We start from the raw sequence: 19,886 nt of genomic DNA on the forward strand, positions 1-19,886 counted from the left end.
ATGAATCAACTGCATAATGAATCCAAAAAAAATGGGTGATTATCCATTGGATGGCCTACTTTCTATGAAAAAGCTAGCCTCTCTATTATGATTAATCTACTTACTAATGCATGGCACTCACCTACTTGTGCTGCAAAACACACCGCACTATTCATTCATATATCTCATAAATACCACTATATATGCAGAGAATAAATATTAAAGGACATACATTATTTTCAACATGCCGGTCTCGTGTGATGGCCAACACGCAACATGATAACAAGACTTTCCACTTATACTTACAAATCAGCTCACCTGTAAACCAGGAGCAACACAGTCACTTTATACAATATTTATTTCACATTCTGAACCAGGCAGTTGTAACTTTGTTATTAGTGCCATATCCGGGATATGATCCGTGATTGATTCAGAAAATCCTGATCTTTCTCTTTTAATTATTCATCATCTTATGTGTATAAAACATGTACATGATATTGGGCCACTTCATTACACCTCAGGCATTCTTCACAATGATCATATCTTGAATATTCTTATGGAGATTTAGCACAGAGTGTATATTAAAATGCATTGCTCCCTCCAGGAGAAGAGGAGAGAGTAAGAGAGAGGCAGATTTGCATCTCGAGAATAAACGAGAGAACACAATGAGAGAAGCCTTTTGTAGACCTGTGTGAAACGCCAGTTAAGCCACCATTAAAAATGAATAATTTATTCATGAAATTTCAGCAACATATTGCTTCATAGATCAGCAAAATTAAGAGATGTATTCCTCTGCTGGGATCTGATGAATTTTTTATGGTGTTTTGGATGGCTGTCAGCTGAAAAATCCAAATCTCAAGGTTAATCTTTCTGTTTCAATCCCTTTGAAATGAGTCTAGATTGATCTACTGTCTTATGAGAACTGTAATTGGGATCAAAGGGCAATAATTAATTCTCGCGGTATGTTTTTTTTTTTTCTTGTCAAAGCTACTGCTCCATATAAACTCTGATATATGTCACTAATATGAAGGTTACCAAATATTCAGGTTTAATAATCTACTATTATTCCCATTTTTTTAGATGTTGGAGTGTTATTGGCTCAATTTGTCATCAAAAGCGGTGTGCTGTAAAAGGCTTTTTCAGCTTCCATTTACTCTATTATGTCATGTAAATTTCAGAAAATGATGGAGAATTTGGGCTCACCATCACACATGACACATTACATTAATCGGTGTGAAAAGATGGAGATGTTTTGCGCTACAACAGCTGCAGTATCCACAGGTGACCAGTAGGGGTAGTGTGTGATTTTACAAAAACTTTGGAGGGATATAAGTTTATTCCTTGGCTGCATTTAAAATCCAAAGGGTGATACAGAAGACATGAAAGCGAACGAAGTGGTCTACGAGGTGTGTAAAAGCATTATTTTCCCAATTATGGACTGCAACAAAGATTTTAGTCTCCTGGAAAGAAAGCCACAAAGAAACATACAGTGGACAGTGAGGCTGCTGACTGTGTTGGCTCTACAGTTGTCTTTTCTCATGTGCAGTTTAGTGAAGGAGCTGTCCACTGCTGCTGGTGCTGAAAGTTTGTGCTCTGCGCCTCTGACAGACTTAACCAAACAATTAAGAGATATTTCCGTTTTTATTACAGCCACGAGAAATATCCTTTAATTGTAAGATTATGCCTATCTAGAAACTCCCGTTTCTTCTTCCTCCTCTTCTTCTTCTTCTTCACACGCCGGGCATTGCTCGAGCATTGTGAGGTGTGGGAATCGTAGGCTACACAACAGGAATTACTGGCACCCTGTAGACTGAGTCGCAAACAAGCGTGTCCTTAAAATTAGCCCACAATACCTTAATCCCGCGAACAAATAAACACCGAGGCAACACATTTTCTGAAACAATAATCAATTAATCGACCAAGTAAAGCAGCTACGACAAAGCATAAAGGCATTGTGTGTTTTGTTCCTCCGCAAAATGCTCCTCCGTTTAACTCCTTCCAGCTGGTTTGGTCAGGCGTTGTGTCTTCTGTCACGTCTGTCCCTCATCCATCAGCCCTTCGCCGAGGATCACGGTGTAAATCCTCTCCTCTGCCCACATCAGCTGCACTCCGTCGCCGCTGAATGTCGGTGAAATGTGGCTAGAGCCTCTCGTCTTCCTCCCCTCAAAACGTCAACTTCTCCCTAAAGTAAACTGTTCGCACCTCCGTCGACTTTTCATCTCTCGAGCCAAATCTGTTTGTTGCGTGTACGCGCTTGTCATGTTGTCTTTTCGTTTTCTGTGAGGCATCCAGGCTTGCTAGAGGTTTTTTTTTTTGTATTTTTTTGTTTTTGTTTTGCTTTGCCTGTTCGAATCTTCCAATCGCGTGTTCAATTATCAGCTCTCCACGCGTCTTTCTCCGGCTAGTCCAAATCATTTCTACCCGGTTTGTCGGGACAGCAGCCGAGTCGTGAAGTCTCTGCAGTCACGTGACGGAGACAGGACTGAAAGAGAGTGTTTTGTGTGTGTGTGTGTGTGTGTGTGCGTGTGTGTGTGTGTGTGTGTATACTCTCTCTGTGTGTAGTTAGAGGGGTGTCCCTCCTCCGCATTTTTTTTTTTTTTGCTGCTTGCCATGCTTTTAGACGCCGGAGCACAGGGAGAGAGGCGAGAGTGAGAGGTAACGCCGGTCTCTCACCGGGCTAACTGTCCTTTTCAGTCTTACCTCGGGTCTCCGTCGGTTCTTCCTTGTCATTTTGAGCCCACCTTCCTGCGGTCGACTTGTTTTGTTGGTTCAAAAAAGAAAAAGAAAAAAAACAAAAACCTGGTCATTTCTCTAGGGTTTTTACGCGAGTCTGGTCTGGCAGGAGGAGGATCGTGGTTCTGTTTGACACTGGGTTTTGATCACCTTTTCTCTTTCCTTCTTTTTTTTTTTGCTTTGGTTGCTCCATTTGGACAGTACAGGACAGCCGAGCAGAGCTTGGATGAGCCGCTTCACTGAAATCCCGAGATGGAGTTGCTGCTGATCTGCCTTTCCCTGTGGATATTGCAGTGCAAATCGGTCAAAGCGGACTCAATCATACATATCGGTAAGCGTCCGATAAAACAAGATGCAGTTTGGGTGTAAAGTGGGTGCAGGAATAAAGCTCAGCAGGCTCCTTGATCACAGGATTTTGGCGAGAGGGCGGGATAAATAGTCTGTTCAGCTTGCATCCTGTGTTTAGGCAACAATTTGACTCTCAAACGAGTTGAAAAGTTGGTGTTTTGTAAACGGCCGTAGCTCTGACCTTTACTACCATTGCTATTTCGTTATCATCTTTATTTTTTTTTAACAGCCAATTTTGTTGCAGACATTTCTTTCACTTTTCGACGGCAGATCACTGCATTTCTGCTGGCTTCACATCTAAACCTCATCACTGCCGGCCTGTAAATTGCAGTCCTGCATATTCAAAATACAGATTACAGGGAGCAGAATGGCCCGTTTCATTGACGCTTTGACGAAATTAACGTGCAATCGCAGATCGGCTGAGGCTTTTTTAGACCGAGCTACCTCTTGTGTTTACCCGACAAGCCTCAACTTTCACCGGAACGTGACTGCAATGTCAATACCAAGACAGAGGGAATGTCAGTGGAGTTTCGTTTTAGAGATGCAGAGCGCATAGAGCCTCTTTGTACTCAAACTTCAAACCATCGCTGCAGAGAAGTGTGTGTGTGTGGGGGGGAGGGAGGGGGGAGGAGAAGGGGGGGTGCTTTAAACTCACCACGGTGTTCAAACCAGCTAGTGTTTGTGTGTCCTTAGATATCGCATCGTTTTCATTTGATAGTTTTCAAATGCATTCACTGTATTCCCCCCCCCCCCCGTCCCCACACGCGCAAACACTGAATAATTACCTTGATTGGTGCCCCCTGTTCATTTTACAGTCACGTAGCCACTCATGACTGGCCTTCAAATCTCAAGATAAAAATGTCAATGTCACTGTGAGCAAATTTCGTCTCGGAGCTCCTCCGCTGCTGCTGCTGCTGCTGCTCCTCACAGTTTACTGCAACAGTCTGGCAAGCAGCAGGTGCTCTGTCACTGGCTTAATACAGCGGTGGGACTCCATCCAGATAATATTGGCTGATATCCCGCATAACGTTACGGTACCCCAATTATAGTTCTCATTTCCTGAAACCCTTTTCGGTGATATATGTGCTCTCCCATGCAGCTGATACCATTTTTGATAAACAGAATAAGAACGAGGTAGAGGGCGAGACAGCGTCACTGTTCCTTCTACATAAGGCCTATAATGCTTAGTGGGTGTCGGGTGCAATGGCATAAACAGTCAGTTTCTAAGTTTAGAGTCAAGCTAAAATATGAATCAGATAACTTCGTGTTAACGTGTTGAGGCTGTGACGCTCTCCGTGGTGCTGAAATCTCATCAGGGCGAATTGGAGATGCACACGTTGCGCAACTTTAGGAGTAAATACAACACAAAAACAAACAACAATTTAATTCAGTCATGCGTCACTTCGACAGGCTTAGGACAATAACGCCAAAAAAAGCTTCTGCGTAGCCTGTATTGGCGGTCGTTCAACAATAGAGGTGTTATTTATTCACCAGTTCTTAGACTTTCAACTCCAGCCCGCAACCACACTTTACTCAAGTTTTACTAAACTCTTCAAATAACGTATCACTTTGTTCAACAGGTGCCATATTCGAGGAAAACGCAGTGAGAGATGACGAGATTTTCCAACTTGCCATCTCAGACCTGAGTCTGAACGACGACATTCTGCAGAGCGAGAAAATCACCCACTCTGTGAAACTTATCGAACCCAACAACCCCTTTCAGGCCGTGCAGGAAGGTGAGTGTGAACCCCCCCCCCCCGATTGCATAATTTATTTTTTTTTGCTATAAATTGCCGCTGCTATTCTTTCTGATTACATGGAGCCGCGGGGCACGTCGGGAAGGCGATCCTCTTTGCTCAGCGCCTTTTGTTACGGCCAAGCAAGAAGTACGATATTTGCTGCGTGGAAGTCTTGAGTGTTCCGATGTTTCGGGCCCTGAGAGAGTGTTGGTCATTCACATGTCGATGCGATGGCTAGTAGAACAGGCAATGGTGATGATTAACGTGTCTCTGTGAGTGAGGGAAATGGCTGTGCGTGGTGCGTCTCGCCACCTGCAAAAACTCTTGTCTCTGTACCATAGCAAGGTGTCTTCTGTGGTTGAAAAGCTAGGTGGAAGCATTGAGTTACAGCATGACCGCAAAAGATAAAATGTTATGTGAAATAAAAATCATTTGAACATGATCAAATGTATTTCCAGCACCAATCGCAGATATACTATCAGGAGAGACCAAAAAAAAAAAAAAAAAAAAAAAAAAAAAAAATCTTTCTCGCTTTTTATGTCTCTTTGAATGATGATTGCTATAATCTTGTTTATGCACATTTATCATCCTTCAGCTTTTTCCTTTAAATGTTTTGTCTGCCTCATTTGGATTCCCTATTCTGAATGTACACTCCTCCACATATCGCACAGGAAATTAGCAATGCAATTATTTTAGCCAAGGTTATCTCTCTCAGACATTAGAAGGTGGTCCCATACACTATTATTTGAATACAACTTGATTAAATTTCTTCTGCTAAAATGAATCAGTAAGACTTTAATCGGCTCCTTGGGACCTTCAAAAGCTGTTTATGCACCCTGCACTTAGTTACCACACTGTACTTTTGTCCCCAGTTGCACAAAGGCCCAGATGACTCATTGCTGTTCAGAGTAACCCTAACAGGCAAAGATGATAATATGTTTTTCCTTTTTACTAAAATTAGCTTGTGTCATTTTGCTTTGTCCTCAACAACGTCTCAGAAATCTAGTATTCTATTTAAAATTACGTTTGTAAACTAAAGTCATGGTCAGGCCCACTGGTCTCATTCAGCTTCTCTAAATAAACCTTAAGTACACAGAGTAGAAATCCCCCCCTTGTTCCCCCAGAGATAACATTAATAATGTAAAAAAAAAAAAGATAATTAAACCGAGCAAAATTGCTAGCAAATTATTTGCCATTTGTGCCATACTCTAATTACTTCACTGTCAAAGATGGAGCTTTACGCCTACACTTGGTGGAAAATATGCACGTTGCACTCATATCAATTGTCCTAACAATGGCTTCTTTTGACAATGCTCTTGACAGCAGTTTAACACAATGCCATGTCTGTACAAAAGCTTAAGGACACAGAAGCTGTTGTTGATGCTTTTCGTCACTGCATAGCTTGTTATTTTGTATTTGATAAGCTTATATCCTCTGATTGAACCGTCTTTTATTTGCCTTGATTGGGTATCATTTAACATGCTTAGTTATTGTTTACGGCTAGGCTAATAATCAAATATTCACAAAAGTGGTTGATGAGGGGGCATTTGGTTTCTGGAGAGAGCGGGGAATAATGTGCAGTCGATGAAATGAGAACCAATGGGTGTCCTCAGATTCTAGCACTAGACACAAGGCAGCGTGGTGAGTGTTGAGTGACAAGTGGGATAAGTTAACCTTTTGCTTTGCTCTTTTGTTCACTGCCATCCCATTGTGAGTGGCAGTCAGGACCTTGCCACGGCATGGCAAAGGGGGTGGGGAGGAGAGGGTAGGCATAAACAGGGAGGGGATGGGAGGGTGAGCGAGTGAGAGGAATGAGGATGAGCTGATAGAGGTGGTGGATACAGTGGAAGTAGAGGGAAATAAGCGAGCTAGATTTAGAGTGAGAAGAGCAGCAAGGAGAAGATAACCATGAGTACCAACAGCAGTGGTGGAAAAAAGGAAAAAAAAAAAAAGGGAGGATAATGATCAAAACCTGAATAAACATGAGTGGCTTAAAGAAGAGCAGGAGGAGAGGTAAGATAGCAGTGAGGTGATGAGGAAAATTTGCCAGTCCAGAGAGCAAGGGAGTAGTTGCACTGTCATGTTTGTCCCTATTTGGGTCCCTTTGTCCTTGCACTGGTGGAACATATATTAACAGGGATGTTGCACCGACACCATGCACACAGAAACATTCAACTATTCAGTCCTCCCACGCTCTTATCGTTTAAAGATGACAGCTCAAGGCTGGCTAGATATACTGCCTGACCACACAACTGGCAGATGCTGTCCTATTTATAGGCCGGAGCAACTGGAGGGAATGAACAGGATGATTTCAACGGCGAGAGCGAAAAACTCAGAAGAATATATTTCTCGCAAGTATTGATGTCTGTCAGCAGAATTATGTTTTTACATGTCATCAGCTTGTCATACTGTCACAGGAAAAAAACTACAGTTGTTGTAATGTTAGAGATCAAGTTAAATCAATGGCAAGAATGATAACATAGATGGAAAAGTGTGTTAGATTATACATAAATATATATAATTCTCTGCCACGGTTGAGTTGAGGGTAGATAACATGTTTTTTCTTTTTACAATTCATGACTGAAAAAGTATTTAGATAGCTGAATTTCAGACCATGATCACAATGTACTGTATACAGTATAGTAAAGCAGTACACACTTTATATATCCTGGAAATACAATGCTGAATGTCTTTGTATTTTCTCATAAATCACAAAAACGTCAGGCTGTGGCACCTTTTAAGAGAAGAGAAATGTGCCTTTTAACATATTTCCCTCACATCTGGAGAATTTATTTCCAGATTGTACACCTTGATTTAAAAGTACAAGTTTGTCCTCTAGGGTAGAAAAGTACACACGTTTTCAAAAACCTTTTTCTGTCTTGCAGTTTGTTCGGAGGAAGTGGCAGAGAGGGGACAGCAAAGTTGCCACCTTGCTGTGTCATTATGTAAATCACATCCATGCATATATTTAAAGAAAGCTTTAGCCTGTAAGATTTTTTTTTTCCCCCGTGTAGTTGCTGTGTGAGCATTTAGTGGATATGCAGAATAACATCAACAGCTCATAAAGAGAGTATAATGCACCGTAAATTGGCTAAGAGAGCCATAATCTCTCAAATCACCATTGCTGCACTTGTATGGTCAAAACACAGCAAGTTTTAACAAGAGCCTACAGACATGTTAGCAGCTCTGTAAGACTGAACTGAAGCACACAGATAATGCAGCCTGGTATCACTCCAACATGTCTATTCCACCTGCACAGATGGAACAGATGATCTCGTGCCAGTGTAACATTTTGCCTTGCATCGGCGTGTGAAGTACATGCATAAATGCTCAGGGTCGAAGAAGAAGGTCACGTGATGGAGGTAAATTGTCTGCACTTATATAACGTGTTTTTACCTTAGCGGTCTACAAAGTTCTTTACAATGTTTCCCATTCACACACACACTCTCAAATTAATGGTGACGATGCAGTCACGCAAGGTGGCTCACCTGCCATCGGGAGCACCATAAGGTTCGTGTTTTTTTTGCCCAAGGTCGCTTTGACATGTGGACGGGTGGAACCTGGGAATTGAACTGCCAACTTTACTCGCTCAACCCACGCTACCATCTGAGTCACAGCCTGAGATCAAACGCAGGTCATTCATCGGGGAGACCAGGGTTCTTTTAAAGACATTTCTTTAAAGAAATCTTTTCCTGATCCTAGCCTAACAGTTTTTCTGCCTAACACCATACCATATTTTTTGGGGGATTTTTTTTTTTTTTTTTTTTTTTTTTTTTAACGAAATCTACCCAAGTGTTTTTTGGTGGTTAAACCTGAGGCATCTTACTTTTCATGACAAGGCAAAGCAAAAGGTGACTCTGACACAGTAACCTGTAGTGGACTGATTGGGGTTTGGATGATGTCAGAATGCAAAACATGCAAACAATGCTAACAGCCAATATGCTTATGTTTTGGAGGTAAAACGTGTACCATGTTCATCCTTTCTGTTTACAGTAGAGGTGGAACTGTTCAAGTAAAAAAATACAACCCATTTGGTTTCATTGGTCACGGTTCGGGTATGTCTGTATTGTTTGGTTCATTTGAAATAGGCTGTGAGGCATGCGTAGAAAAACTAAAATTATTAGGGAAGAAAAGCCTCGTATCAGCAAACATGACATGCGTTACTTTGGTCTGCTGTACGAGGGCATTATGTGTTTAGTGTTACCTGTGATGATGAAGGAAAAACAAATTGGTGGATAAAACGTCAACTGTGTGCAATGTACTTCCAATATGATGAAGTATTTAAATAGACTTCACACCAGTGTGTCCCTTGACAGTGTAAGCAGGATAGCAGAGTGGCGGTGACTTTAAAATATTTTTTCATAAGGTGCTTTTTTCATAAGCCCCTGCAGGTTTCCATCACTTTTTAAAGAATACATTTGGAACGAAGCAGGTAGAAAACACAGCCATCTGGCCACTCTAATGTGCAGTAATTTGTTGAGTGTTCTGTCCCACTGAGTCCTCTTCTCACACCACACCACTAGTGACCCTCCATTTTCATCTAACCCCTGCCAAGGTAACGTCAAGGAGGATTTAATTCATTTCCTGTCATGTCCCTGTAAGAAAATAGCCTTTGAAAAACTCATTGTGCAGTTCTGTTGTCTTTTTTTTCAGTTTTTACTTTCCTCCAACTGAAATGATTAATGTTGAAATTAGGGTTTCTTTGACAGTGTTGCCATCGATAAAGTAACATCAATGAGTCCTCCATCAGATTCTCTATTTATGACAACCCGTTCTTCACTGTGCTCTCAACATGATGTGATGCTGCCCTTTCCCTATTATTGTTCCGGTGAATTTTATAATGCTGCATAAATCCGGGTAATGGATTTGTTTGTGTTTTTATGTTGTTTCACCAGCTCTGCACATGGGGAGGATGATCAGACCATTTTACCAGCCCCTGTTAATTACCCAGCAGTTATTTTAATCCATCATAAGCTCTTCATTGGCCTGTAGAAAGGCTGCTGCGGCCTTAATCAGCTAAGTGATATTGTGGCAGAGGTGTATTTTTCATTTAATCCCTTCACAATGTGAGACTCACTACTCAGCATCCATGTGGGGTTAACCTTTCACTGGTTGCTTGTGTTTGCACAAAATCGATACAAGTGGTCGAGTTCATGGCAAAGAAAATGATTGCTTGCTCTTCAGAAGACCAGCTGATTAGAAAGGCAGACTTATACTCATCTCAGCTGTTCATAAATAGTAATAATAAACCAGTGATTCTCAACTGGCGTGGATTCTTCTGCCACGAAGTACCACCAGCGTTGATACAAGAAGTCCTAAAAACTAGTCAGAATCTAAGCATGAATTAAAAATGGAAAAGTGATGTAAAACCGATCATAACATCCAGCTGCTGCCAATGCAAGCAATACGGTAGAAGCACAAATGTATATTCAACCAAACCTACTGAAAAAAGAAAATACACAGAATAAGATAGACGTCTAAATAAATGTCAGAATATCATAATATCAGTTTAGAAATAATCTAAATATTTAAACAGATGTACATCTACATATTCACTCTGGCTGTATCTGAGGTCTCTCGTTGTTTACAACAGAATGCACCATGTTTGATGTCTACCATTCATTTGACTTTCCAAATTCTTTATTGTGTAAATTTGTTTACTACATAGTGCAATAACAAAATTCATTATGATAATTGTAATGTCCATGGCATGCAGGCTACTCCGCTAAAACTCCCACAATGCTCTTTTCCAGTTTATTGATGCGAAAATTACAGGTGTGGGCCTGCCTCAACCGCTGTCATTGATGATGCCAAATGATGATAATGATAAGTATGAGTTTGAAATCTCAATTCAACAGTGAAAAATTAGTAAAGCACTGAGTGTGTATTATGTGGTGAGCAGTGAATGAGTGAACAAGCGTGGGATTTTGGACGCAGACAACATTTTTTCCCACCAGCGTTCGGCTTAAGATGAACTTTCCGTTGCTAGTAGCAACCACTACTGGCAGAGGTCCAAAGCTGCTTGACCGTCATTGTTACATCCACCATTTTGGTAGAAGTTAGTTTTTCTATGAGCTTACTATGTGCCACCAGCTGTCTGCTCTGGTGAGTCAATTTTGAATTATGCTACTTTGTAGATGGATTGCTGTGTTGTTCTTCCAATAACTTGACTGCTGATTCTTATTATATTAATTTACAGCACCAGTTTACTTTTTACTCTGCTAACTACTTTTTAACAAACCATTGGACTTTTCTTATTTATTGAAACCTCACTGTTTTTATACTTGGAGTCACTGTTGTCCAATACGGTGTTCACAGTTATCACAGTGGACACCATTCAATACTATCCACACACAATGAGCCATTCCCATTAGGCATTGCAGCTGAATTTCACTGCATTGCTTAACTGCCATATAAAATACGCAGGGGATGAGATATTTTGTTGTTGTTTTATTGGGTGAATGAATTGAACTGCTGCTGACCTGACGAATTTTATCTTGAATAAATGCCATCCTGATTGCTTCGGGCTTCTGATCATAGGAGAGGTGTTTATGTTGCCGTGGGGTTTTGTGTCGAATTTGCATAAATGTAGACAGTTTATGTTTTTGTTGTTCAACAAAACAGTAAAGAATGTGTGAGAAACAGTATATCACAGGGCTTGGACGTGTTTATGTTTTATTCGATGTGTGTATGTAGGTGTGTTTATGGAGCACTATGTTCAGAGCTGTGACAGTTAATTTGGATCCCTGTTCACTGTTTACTGTACTCTCGTGCTACTGAATAGTCATTGTTTATGCTGTCGGCTTCTTTACACCCTTTTGAAAGAGATTTCAAAGGCATAATACTACTTCGTTTTGATGCACAGGTCATCTTTCGGCCACATTACACCTGTTATGTAACCGACAGCCCGGTTCTGTGGATTATAAAAACCTGTACTCCTATACCTGAGCCATTCACACCATACAGTGCGAATGGCACAGCGGAGGCCCTGTGGGTGCCGTGGACTGACACACAGTGAAGAATATGTATTCCTGAAGCTTTTCTTTAGAATAGCCGGAGTCAGCAATGTCTAGCAACTGCTGAGCTGCACCTGCCACAGAGAGAAGCAGGGAGAGAGGGCAGAATACAGAAAGGGAGCGATGCAGAGAGGTCAAGGCTGTTAAATGCTGGATCTGCTTAGCAGGCCTACAGCTTTTGTCCTCTGCGCTGAACAGGAACAGCTGGTCAGTATCGCTCTCCTGTAGTGGGATAGTTCTACGTCACGTAGCCTCAACATCTGCAACAGATGTCTCATTTGGCAGTTCTCAGACTCTTCTTGCAGGGAGCTCAGAGACATTCATAAGTATCCAATTATAAAAGGAAAAAAAAAACAGGATTGTGAAAGTGATTTTGGCTCGGAGTCAAAAGACTTGGTCTGTTGATTAACTTCATGAAAAGCGTCAATTCACTTAAATGCCACGTCTGATCTGTATTCAAAGAAATCATGAGCGCCGTGCTAAATGTCACCATGACTTGGGATTTTAGTAATCTTTTAAATTGAGTAAACAGGGCCAGCCTCGTGGTGAAGTGTTGAAACAAGTTTTAACAGAGCCCCATAAACACTGAGATAAAAAAAAATAATTGGGAGAGAGTGAGAGCAATGCAATGCAGATTTTTATGGAGGGTCTTTTTAGGAAATGGGCAAGTTGTTTGGTCTGCGATAAAATCCGTATTACAGTACTGCTCTAATTAGAGAGAGTGGCAGTCATGTTGAGTTTTTGTTCATTTATGTCATCACACTCTCCATGATGCCTCACTGGCAGACAGCTGAAGGCCGACATTAAAGTATTCTCATCGCTTTTCAACCTGGCATGTTTGACTGAGGATGTTCTGGGGGGGGGGGTCATTGTGTGCGAGGCTGACTGATGGCTTCTGGGTGGTAAGCCTGTCTATCTGCCTTTGAAGGACAAATGCAGAAAAAAAGACGTGTTTTAAATTTGGCATCAGAGGATATTATTTGGGTCATTTTGCACTGTCAGCCGCTGACGTCAAACTATCAGGCAAAATGTATTCTGGCTGTTCCCTGTAATTGTGGTTTGAAAGACATTTAGCACCTGTATGGATTTTCCAATGTGACAGCTGCATCTGATCTGTGATGAATGGCCAAAAGAGCAAAAAAGATCGCCTGCACACATGCCACACATAAGGTAACAAGCTGCCTGTTACACATGCACATGAACACACAACATATGTTTTCCCTATCACAGGTCTCGCAGCCCCATGTCTTATTCATGTCGCTACCTTCTCCGGTGTGACAGATTTATAACGAGCTGTAGAGAACACCATGACAGATGTTAGTGCTTTGCCACAACCCCAAACAGCCCCCAACCACCACTGGGGTTTGGCCATCAATACTACTCTACCTGTTAGAGCGAGTGAGAGTTAGCCATGGAGAGAGAGGGAGGAGGGGTGGGGTAGCCCAGAGGAGATGTCCTGTCCAATCAGACTGATGCCGATGAGGCCCTCGGCCTCAGTCCGTTGTTATACATTGCATTCCCATAAGTTACTAGCATCATTTCTCTTTGTATACACTGTTATGCTTTGACATTATTGAGCTGCCGAAAGTGTGCTGAGATGACAGAGATGAGCGAGGCAGAGTGGGTGTATAAATGCTGGGAGAGAATTAGTTTGTTTGTGCATGGTGGTATGAATATGTGGCTTCTTGTGTGTGTGGTTATGTGCTGAAATGTGTGAGTGTTTGAAAAGTGGTTTTGTGTTTCTGGTGCGAGGCAGTGTTGCTCGTGAAAACAGTCTCGGTGATGGAAGCTTGTAACCCCCACACACCTGATCCCCTCTGCCTCACTCACTCCTGGTGCTGACTAGCTCAGAGGGAAGTGTGTATAATTTACTACCCACCACCTGCACCATTGGCTGCAAGAAGCCTTCATTCCAGGATGGAAGACAAAGAGCAGAAAATCAGCCCCTGAGTAAATCCTATTAGAGGCTAAACAGAAGTCAGCCAAAGAAATGCTCTGTGGCTATGTCCGATGTCACCCTTTACAGGCCGAGGGAGGAGAGAGATGGGTGGGGTTGGGATTGGAATAGGAGTGCTGGTGAAGCAGAGTGAACTGGGGAGCGAGAGTGACGATAAGGGAGAAAGCCGATTGATGGAGATGGCTGAAGGCAGAGGGAGAGCTAATGCTGGGAAAAAAGGAGCAGAGGTTATAAAATATTGGGCTGTATGGAAGACAAGAAGGGCAATGTCATTTGAAACCGCACGCTCGGCTCACTAGCCTCATTGATGAAGTGATGCCAAAATGTATTTGGGAGCCATTGTTTGCATTACTGCCCACAGACACGAATGGCGAGTGGGACCATCTGTCACAAGAAGCCCTCCTCAGTCTTCCTCTCCGACTCTCTGTCTCTCTCACATTGCCATGGGTCCTTTACCATGCCCAGGCAGCATGGATTTTATCCAAAGATGAGGCTAAGCTAGTGTGTAAGCTCTCTCTGAGTGAAATCAAAACCCAGCTTAAACCTCATGGGTGAAAGCCTAAAAGAGTGTAGAGGGCAAAACAGGCAGGCATCAGTCAAAATTGGGTTGAATATGCATTGCAGTATGAATATACAGTACATCAATCGGTTTGGCTGATGAATAAGCCTTTCACTTTATTCTCGAGTGAAAATCATCACAAGTTATGGTGTGATTACTGAGCTCATGGTGATATCCAGATTTATTCTTGAGTCACTTTTTTGTGCTCAAGCATCAGCTACATTTCCGTTTCACAGTATATGATGCAGCACATCACAGCTTGCAAGCTGTTATTCTCTTTTACATGGGACGGTTCACATTATTGCTTGGAAAGGGAGAAATGGACTTCCTTGTCTAACTGGAACAATGAGAATAAACAGACCAAAGCACTTAAGGTCAATATGTCTTACAGCCATCAATACGTCTTACTGATGTACAATATGTCTTACATACATACACATTGTCTCAGCTGAAGATAAGAGGTCAGTCTCCGATGCTGTAAATTATTTGTTACTGTTTCTAAAATGAGTTGTTTACAGGATTGTGTTACGTTATCTAATCCTTTGTACTAGCACATCCAGATAAATCTGTCTGGGATTGCTTATGGGATGCATAGGCCTAATTCCTGTTGTACTTTTGCATTCATCAGCAACATCAGTTCTCTGTAAGTGGAGTCAAAGCTAGTTGTCATTGCTTGGTGTTAATTACATCTTGAACAAGCTTGCCACGGTTTTATTGAATCCCCTCGTTTTTTTCTTTTAATCATCTCAATGTAAAGCACATCTAATTAGTTTGCCCTCTCCCCAGAAACACCCAACAGCCAACTGTTGTTAAATGTATGTGCTGTTCTCCAACATAGACTGTATAAAAAGATAGATGTGGCCTCGATGACATCACTCATAGGTTTCCTGAAAAATGGAATTTGAAGATGAGTGTGGGCGGCTCTGACGGTATCCAACTTGGCAGTGCCTGACGCTACCTAACCCCCAGCTAATCCAAAAATGGGCAAAGAGGTGATGGAGGTGGAGCTGAGCTGGCAGACAGTCTGTTGCTGGAACCTGTTGGCAGTTAGCCAGCTGTGACAGTACGCACCTGTCACAGTATAGTATAAACCTTGGTACAACTTCAATGGGTGAGTTATATAAAAAAAAATCCTCCCTATATAGTTGTCATGAATAGGGAGATCAACTATAAAGACCAGAACCGTTTTTTTGTGCCAGGCTGTAAACATGTTAATTTCTGCTGTAAAGTTAGGCATTTTAACATGGGGCTCCATTGGGATTGACTCACTTTTGGAGCCAGCCTCAAGTGGTCATTTGAGGAACTGCAGTTTTGCACATTTCCGCACTGATTGAGTTTGCCACTTGTCCTTCAACACATGACATTCCCAAACTTTTAGAAACCATGCCACCTCTTCACACTGATATTTTTCATATACAGGCATATGTGATTGCCATATTGCCATTCACAGTGCTAGTGGGACTAAAAATATACAGTGAAATATAAAATCATCTTTCAAATTACTCTCTACATCCTGTCGTAATTCAAATAATTTACAATAGAAAAGTTATACATGAAACATACAACATTACGACAACATACAGTGAATGTGAATGTTCCGGTTCACATTATACATTTTTATAAAATTCAGACACCGAAAAACCATCTTTTTGCCGGGTAGAGTTGTGCAGCAGTACTCTCTCCAGTGAGTATCTTGTTTACAGCTACACTGACAGATTGCTGTTCTGCACAGGTGTCATGCCTTAACATGTAGAGTGTGAACTGTGTAATACAAACTGGAAGCTAAGATCTGTCTTTATTTTGTCAGTTTATGGAGGCGCTTTTTTGGGTGGAACCAGATTTTTTTATATTTAAGTAATGTACTTTGAGGTTATACCTTGTCGAAGAGAACGTGTTCTCACAAAGATATCACTATATTTGTATTTGTTGTTGGTTTTTCAAAGCTCCAACCTGTGAACCGACCACAGATGAAGAGGTTTTATGCAGCCTCAAAGGCTTCTGACTTGTTGTAACAGGTTAAAGAGGATCACTTTACTCTGAGAAGGCAGCAGTGACAGGAACAGCGTTAATATGCTGTTTGCATCTCTGAGCCTTTTCAAACCCACGGCAATGTGAATGATTCATTCTTTCACTTGATCAAGTCAGAAAAGGTTCATCATCTCACATTATTGTGTCACTCTGAGATACTCAGACAATTTGTTTCCAAAGCATTTGCTTTTGCTCCAGTTTTTCCACTGTCACTTCAATCACTCCATGTTTACTTTTCTCACAAAGGAGCAGAGCACATTGGGATTATGTAAATAATTACAATGAGCATGATATAGCATTTACTGCATGTCTAATTGTGGGTTTAAATGTCTTGCGCCTGTCATGTTTGGTACATCTCTGAGCGCTTTGCTTTGAGCCTTGACATGTTTTTTTTGGTGTGTTATTGTGCCGTTTAAAATCTGCAACACTGCAACAACTGCTGTGACCCAGGTTCAACCTCACACAGTCATGATTTCAGCCTGGTCCTGTGCTCGAATAAACACAACCTCCAAAGGTGTAGAAGTTCAGGTAGACATACACAGAGTTACAGAGATACTGTAAAACTTAATCTGCCCTTTAAGCATGAGAATTGGTTTCAGGGGCCAAAATCAGTGTTATAAACTGTGTGTATGTGACACCATTTAAGGATTTAAAGCCAGTACGCTCTCAAAGCAACTTTGAATTTAGATATGCCAGCAACATTTCTCTTGGGATGGCAGTCTCTGTTCGTTTGTCCACCACTTTGTTCCCGTTTAAATTAATGAGCATTGATTACTGTGACATTTTATACAGATGTCTATGATATCCCAGAGGATGAATCTCAATGACCATCACGATCTCTTGACATTTGAGTTCTTAAAATGATGTGTATTTTTTTTTTTGCAGTTTAGAATTATGGTGTTAGCATTCAGCTGAAATCAGGAAGTTTAAATTGTGTTCAGTAATTTATTAATACTGGATTTTCTGACGAAGACAACATTATCCCCCACAGATATTTCTGACATAGCTAGGTTTTCATACAAGTTGGGTTAAACATGTCCTCTTTTAAACACCATAACTATTTGGGTTTTTCAAAATAATAATAAACTGTATTTGTATAACACCTTTCAAACAAGAAATGCAGCTCAAAGTGCTTCACAGCAAGATAATCACATGCAATGCTTCACATAAAAACAGATCTAGAGCAACATAAAAACGTGTTCAAATGTAATAAAAAAAAAAGGAAAAATAAATAAAATGCATAAGAACAATTAAAGTTGAACACAAGACATCACATTAATTTAATTTAAAACAGTTAAAATTAGATTAAAATAAATTAAATGAAATGTTACATTTTGATAACTATCTAATTTTTCCCACCAGTACTAGTTCTGTATTTGTTTTGTCTTTTTCTGGCTTGACTTAACTGATCTCTTGGTGGCCTAAAACAACCCCATAATAGATGCCACTTAGAGAGCAAAGTGAATCCACAGAAGGGGTTTAGTTACCAGAAGCGTGGAACTCAATGTGATTTTGTCCTCCAGATAAGTGCAGACATTTTATATATGAGTTCAGGATGTGAAGGTACATGACAACTGGCTTTAAATATTTGAAGCATGTTCCTCGATTCCCACATCAGGGAATTGCATTATGCATTTTCTCATTATTATATGAATTCCATGTGTATACTTAAATCCTCACAGTGTCCCAATCCTCTGTGCAGTCCTTAAAGAGGAGCAGTGTACCAAGGGTCATGTTTTTGTTTTCTGTATGAGGAAAAAGAACTGCGTACGTGTCTTTTTAAGAACAATATAGCTTTGGTTTTGTGTAAACAGAAGGAAAATCAGACCTTAAACAACCAGACTGACTCTTCTGCTCGAACAGCAGCAGATTTTTCTTCATACATTTGGATAAAGTTATTTTGATGATAGACGAGGGAAAGGAGCACAAGAACATTTTCACACTGGCAGATGCAACACCCACTGACTTCCAAACGATGATATGATTTGCCCATGTGTGGCGCACTCCTAACAGGGTGTTTGAGAGTTTATCCAGGTAGAAATTGGATTAAGGTACACAAACACAGAAAGCAAAAGAAACAAACAAAACCCCACTCTCAGGCAAAAATAACATCTGTGCCAGTGATTTTCAAGCACTTAGACCTTAGTTCTCTGTGCCTTCACCACTAACATAGCAGAAAACGCTGTGTCCCGGGCAACAACAATGAAAATGTAATGAAATGCGTAGAAGTGCTGCATCTTCAAGAGGTCAAACGTGGGGAACACAATTAAAAGTTTCAGTATGTAGGGCATCATCTTTCCCATACTATAATGGTATCACAGTCAGAAAAAAGATGCCTTGAAGGAACTATGAAAATATACAAAAGCTGAGTAGGAAGAGAAGCAGATTGCCTCACGGGGAATAGAAGAAGAAGAGCAGTGGAGGAGGAGGTGGCAGCGTTTCAGATCATGTCTCCATCTTCCTCTTTTCTCTTGAACAGCAGGAGGATGTCAGTCAAGGCAATGCGTTCATTTCTGGCATTGGTAGCTTCCTCTTAGCAATGCCCCGGCATTCCATGCAACCAGGAAGAGAGGCGAGAAAAAAACGAGGCATCTCCCGATTGAATAGTTGTCCCTCACTGACACACCGCATGCCCACTCACCATCATAACAAAGCCTCTTTTTAACAGGACAAAAATGGAAAGTCTGGGCCACAGGCACATTTATTCCGGCACAAACAGTGTGCATGATTGTTGTCACATGCCTGTATGTGGCTACTGAGAGTTACTGCTGTGTGTGTGTGTGTGTGTGTGTGTGTGTGTGTGTGTGTGTGTGTGTGTGTGTGTGTGTGTGTGTGTGTGTGTGTGTGCAGGATGCAGATGTGAATGTGAAAGTACAACAAACTAGCTGGCTGCTCTTCCTACATCAGCATGTTAATGAGTTTCAATCCTTCAAAAACCCCATAACAAGATGTCAAGATACCACAATGCTGCATGCTTCTGATGCACCATGCTTCCTTTCTTGTTCATGTATCCCTCTTTCGTCCTGCACTTGGACTGTGTAATCTAATGCCTTGATCCAATGCATTGGTTGATATGGAAACTGCTCCCTATGTGAGAAAACAATTTTTCTCTGTCCAACTGTTGACAAGGGAAAAACAAATGGAGGGACCTGAAGACGGTAGGCGCTGGCGGCATAAAAATAAAGGCACTTGCAGGAACAAGTCGGTGGCATTTTAAATATCTGTCACAGGAGCAATGATTACCTGCCTCTCAATAACTCAATAACCACATGATCAGGGATGTTTGGGGCATTGTTTTCAAATGCTGATGCTGACTCTCTGGGAATTCTTATTATGTCTGTTAATATGACTGAGCAGTGGCTCCTTCAAATCAGACACTCTTTTCAGGGGAGCAGCCGAATGTGATTCTGTGTGGCGTAGAAAACGGAGGTGATACCGTGGATTAGCGACAGGAATATTCAGTGAAGACCTGCGTCAGGAAAAAGAAAGAGAGGGAGCAGGAGCAGCAACACTCGGTTCTTTCCCTT

The 19,886-nt window shown here is 41.4% G+C and overlaps 1 protein-coding gene across 3 annotated transcripts in view; it reads left to right on the plus strand.

Moving 5' to 3' along the window:
- Window positions 1–2,527: 2,527 nt before the first annotated feature.
- grid1a (glutamate receptor, ionotropic, delta 1a) overlaps window positions 2,528–19,886 on the plus strand; it is a 220,829-nt gene continuing 203,470 nt past the window's right edge. Inside the window, exons 1-2 of one of the 3 annotated variants that reach the window (XM_069144450.1) lie at window positions 2,528–3,043; window positions 4,641–4,796. In XM_069144450.1, the coding sequence (XP_069000551.1) occupies window positions 2,965–3,043; window positions 4,641–4,796 (235 nt within the window). In that variant the 5' untranslated portion in view covers window positions 2,528–2,964. The remainder of the gene's footprint in view (window positions 3,044–4,640; window positions 4,797–19,886) is intronic. The other 2 variants (XM_069144448.1, XM_069144451.1) reach the window with 2 other exon arrangements.

This window comes from Embiotoca jacksoni, unplaced genomic scaffold, assembly GCF_022577435.1.
Source record: "Embiotoca jacksoni isolate LCO1_2020_lvr unplaced genomic scaffold, fEmbJac1.0.p SCAF_12, whole genome shotgun sequence".
Classification (NCBI taxonomy): Eukaryota; Metazoa; Chordata; class Actinopteri; family Embiotocidae; genus Embiotoca; species Embiotoca jacksoni.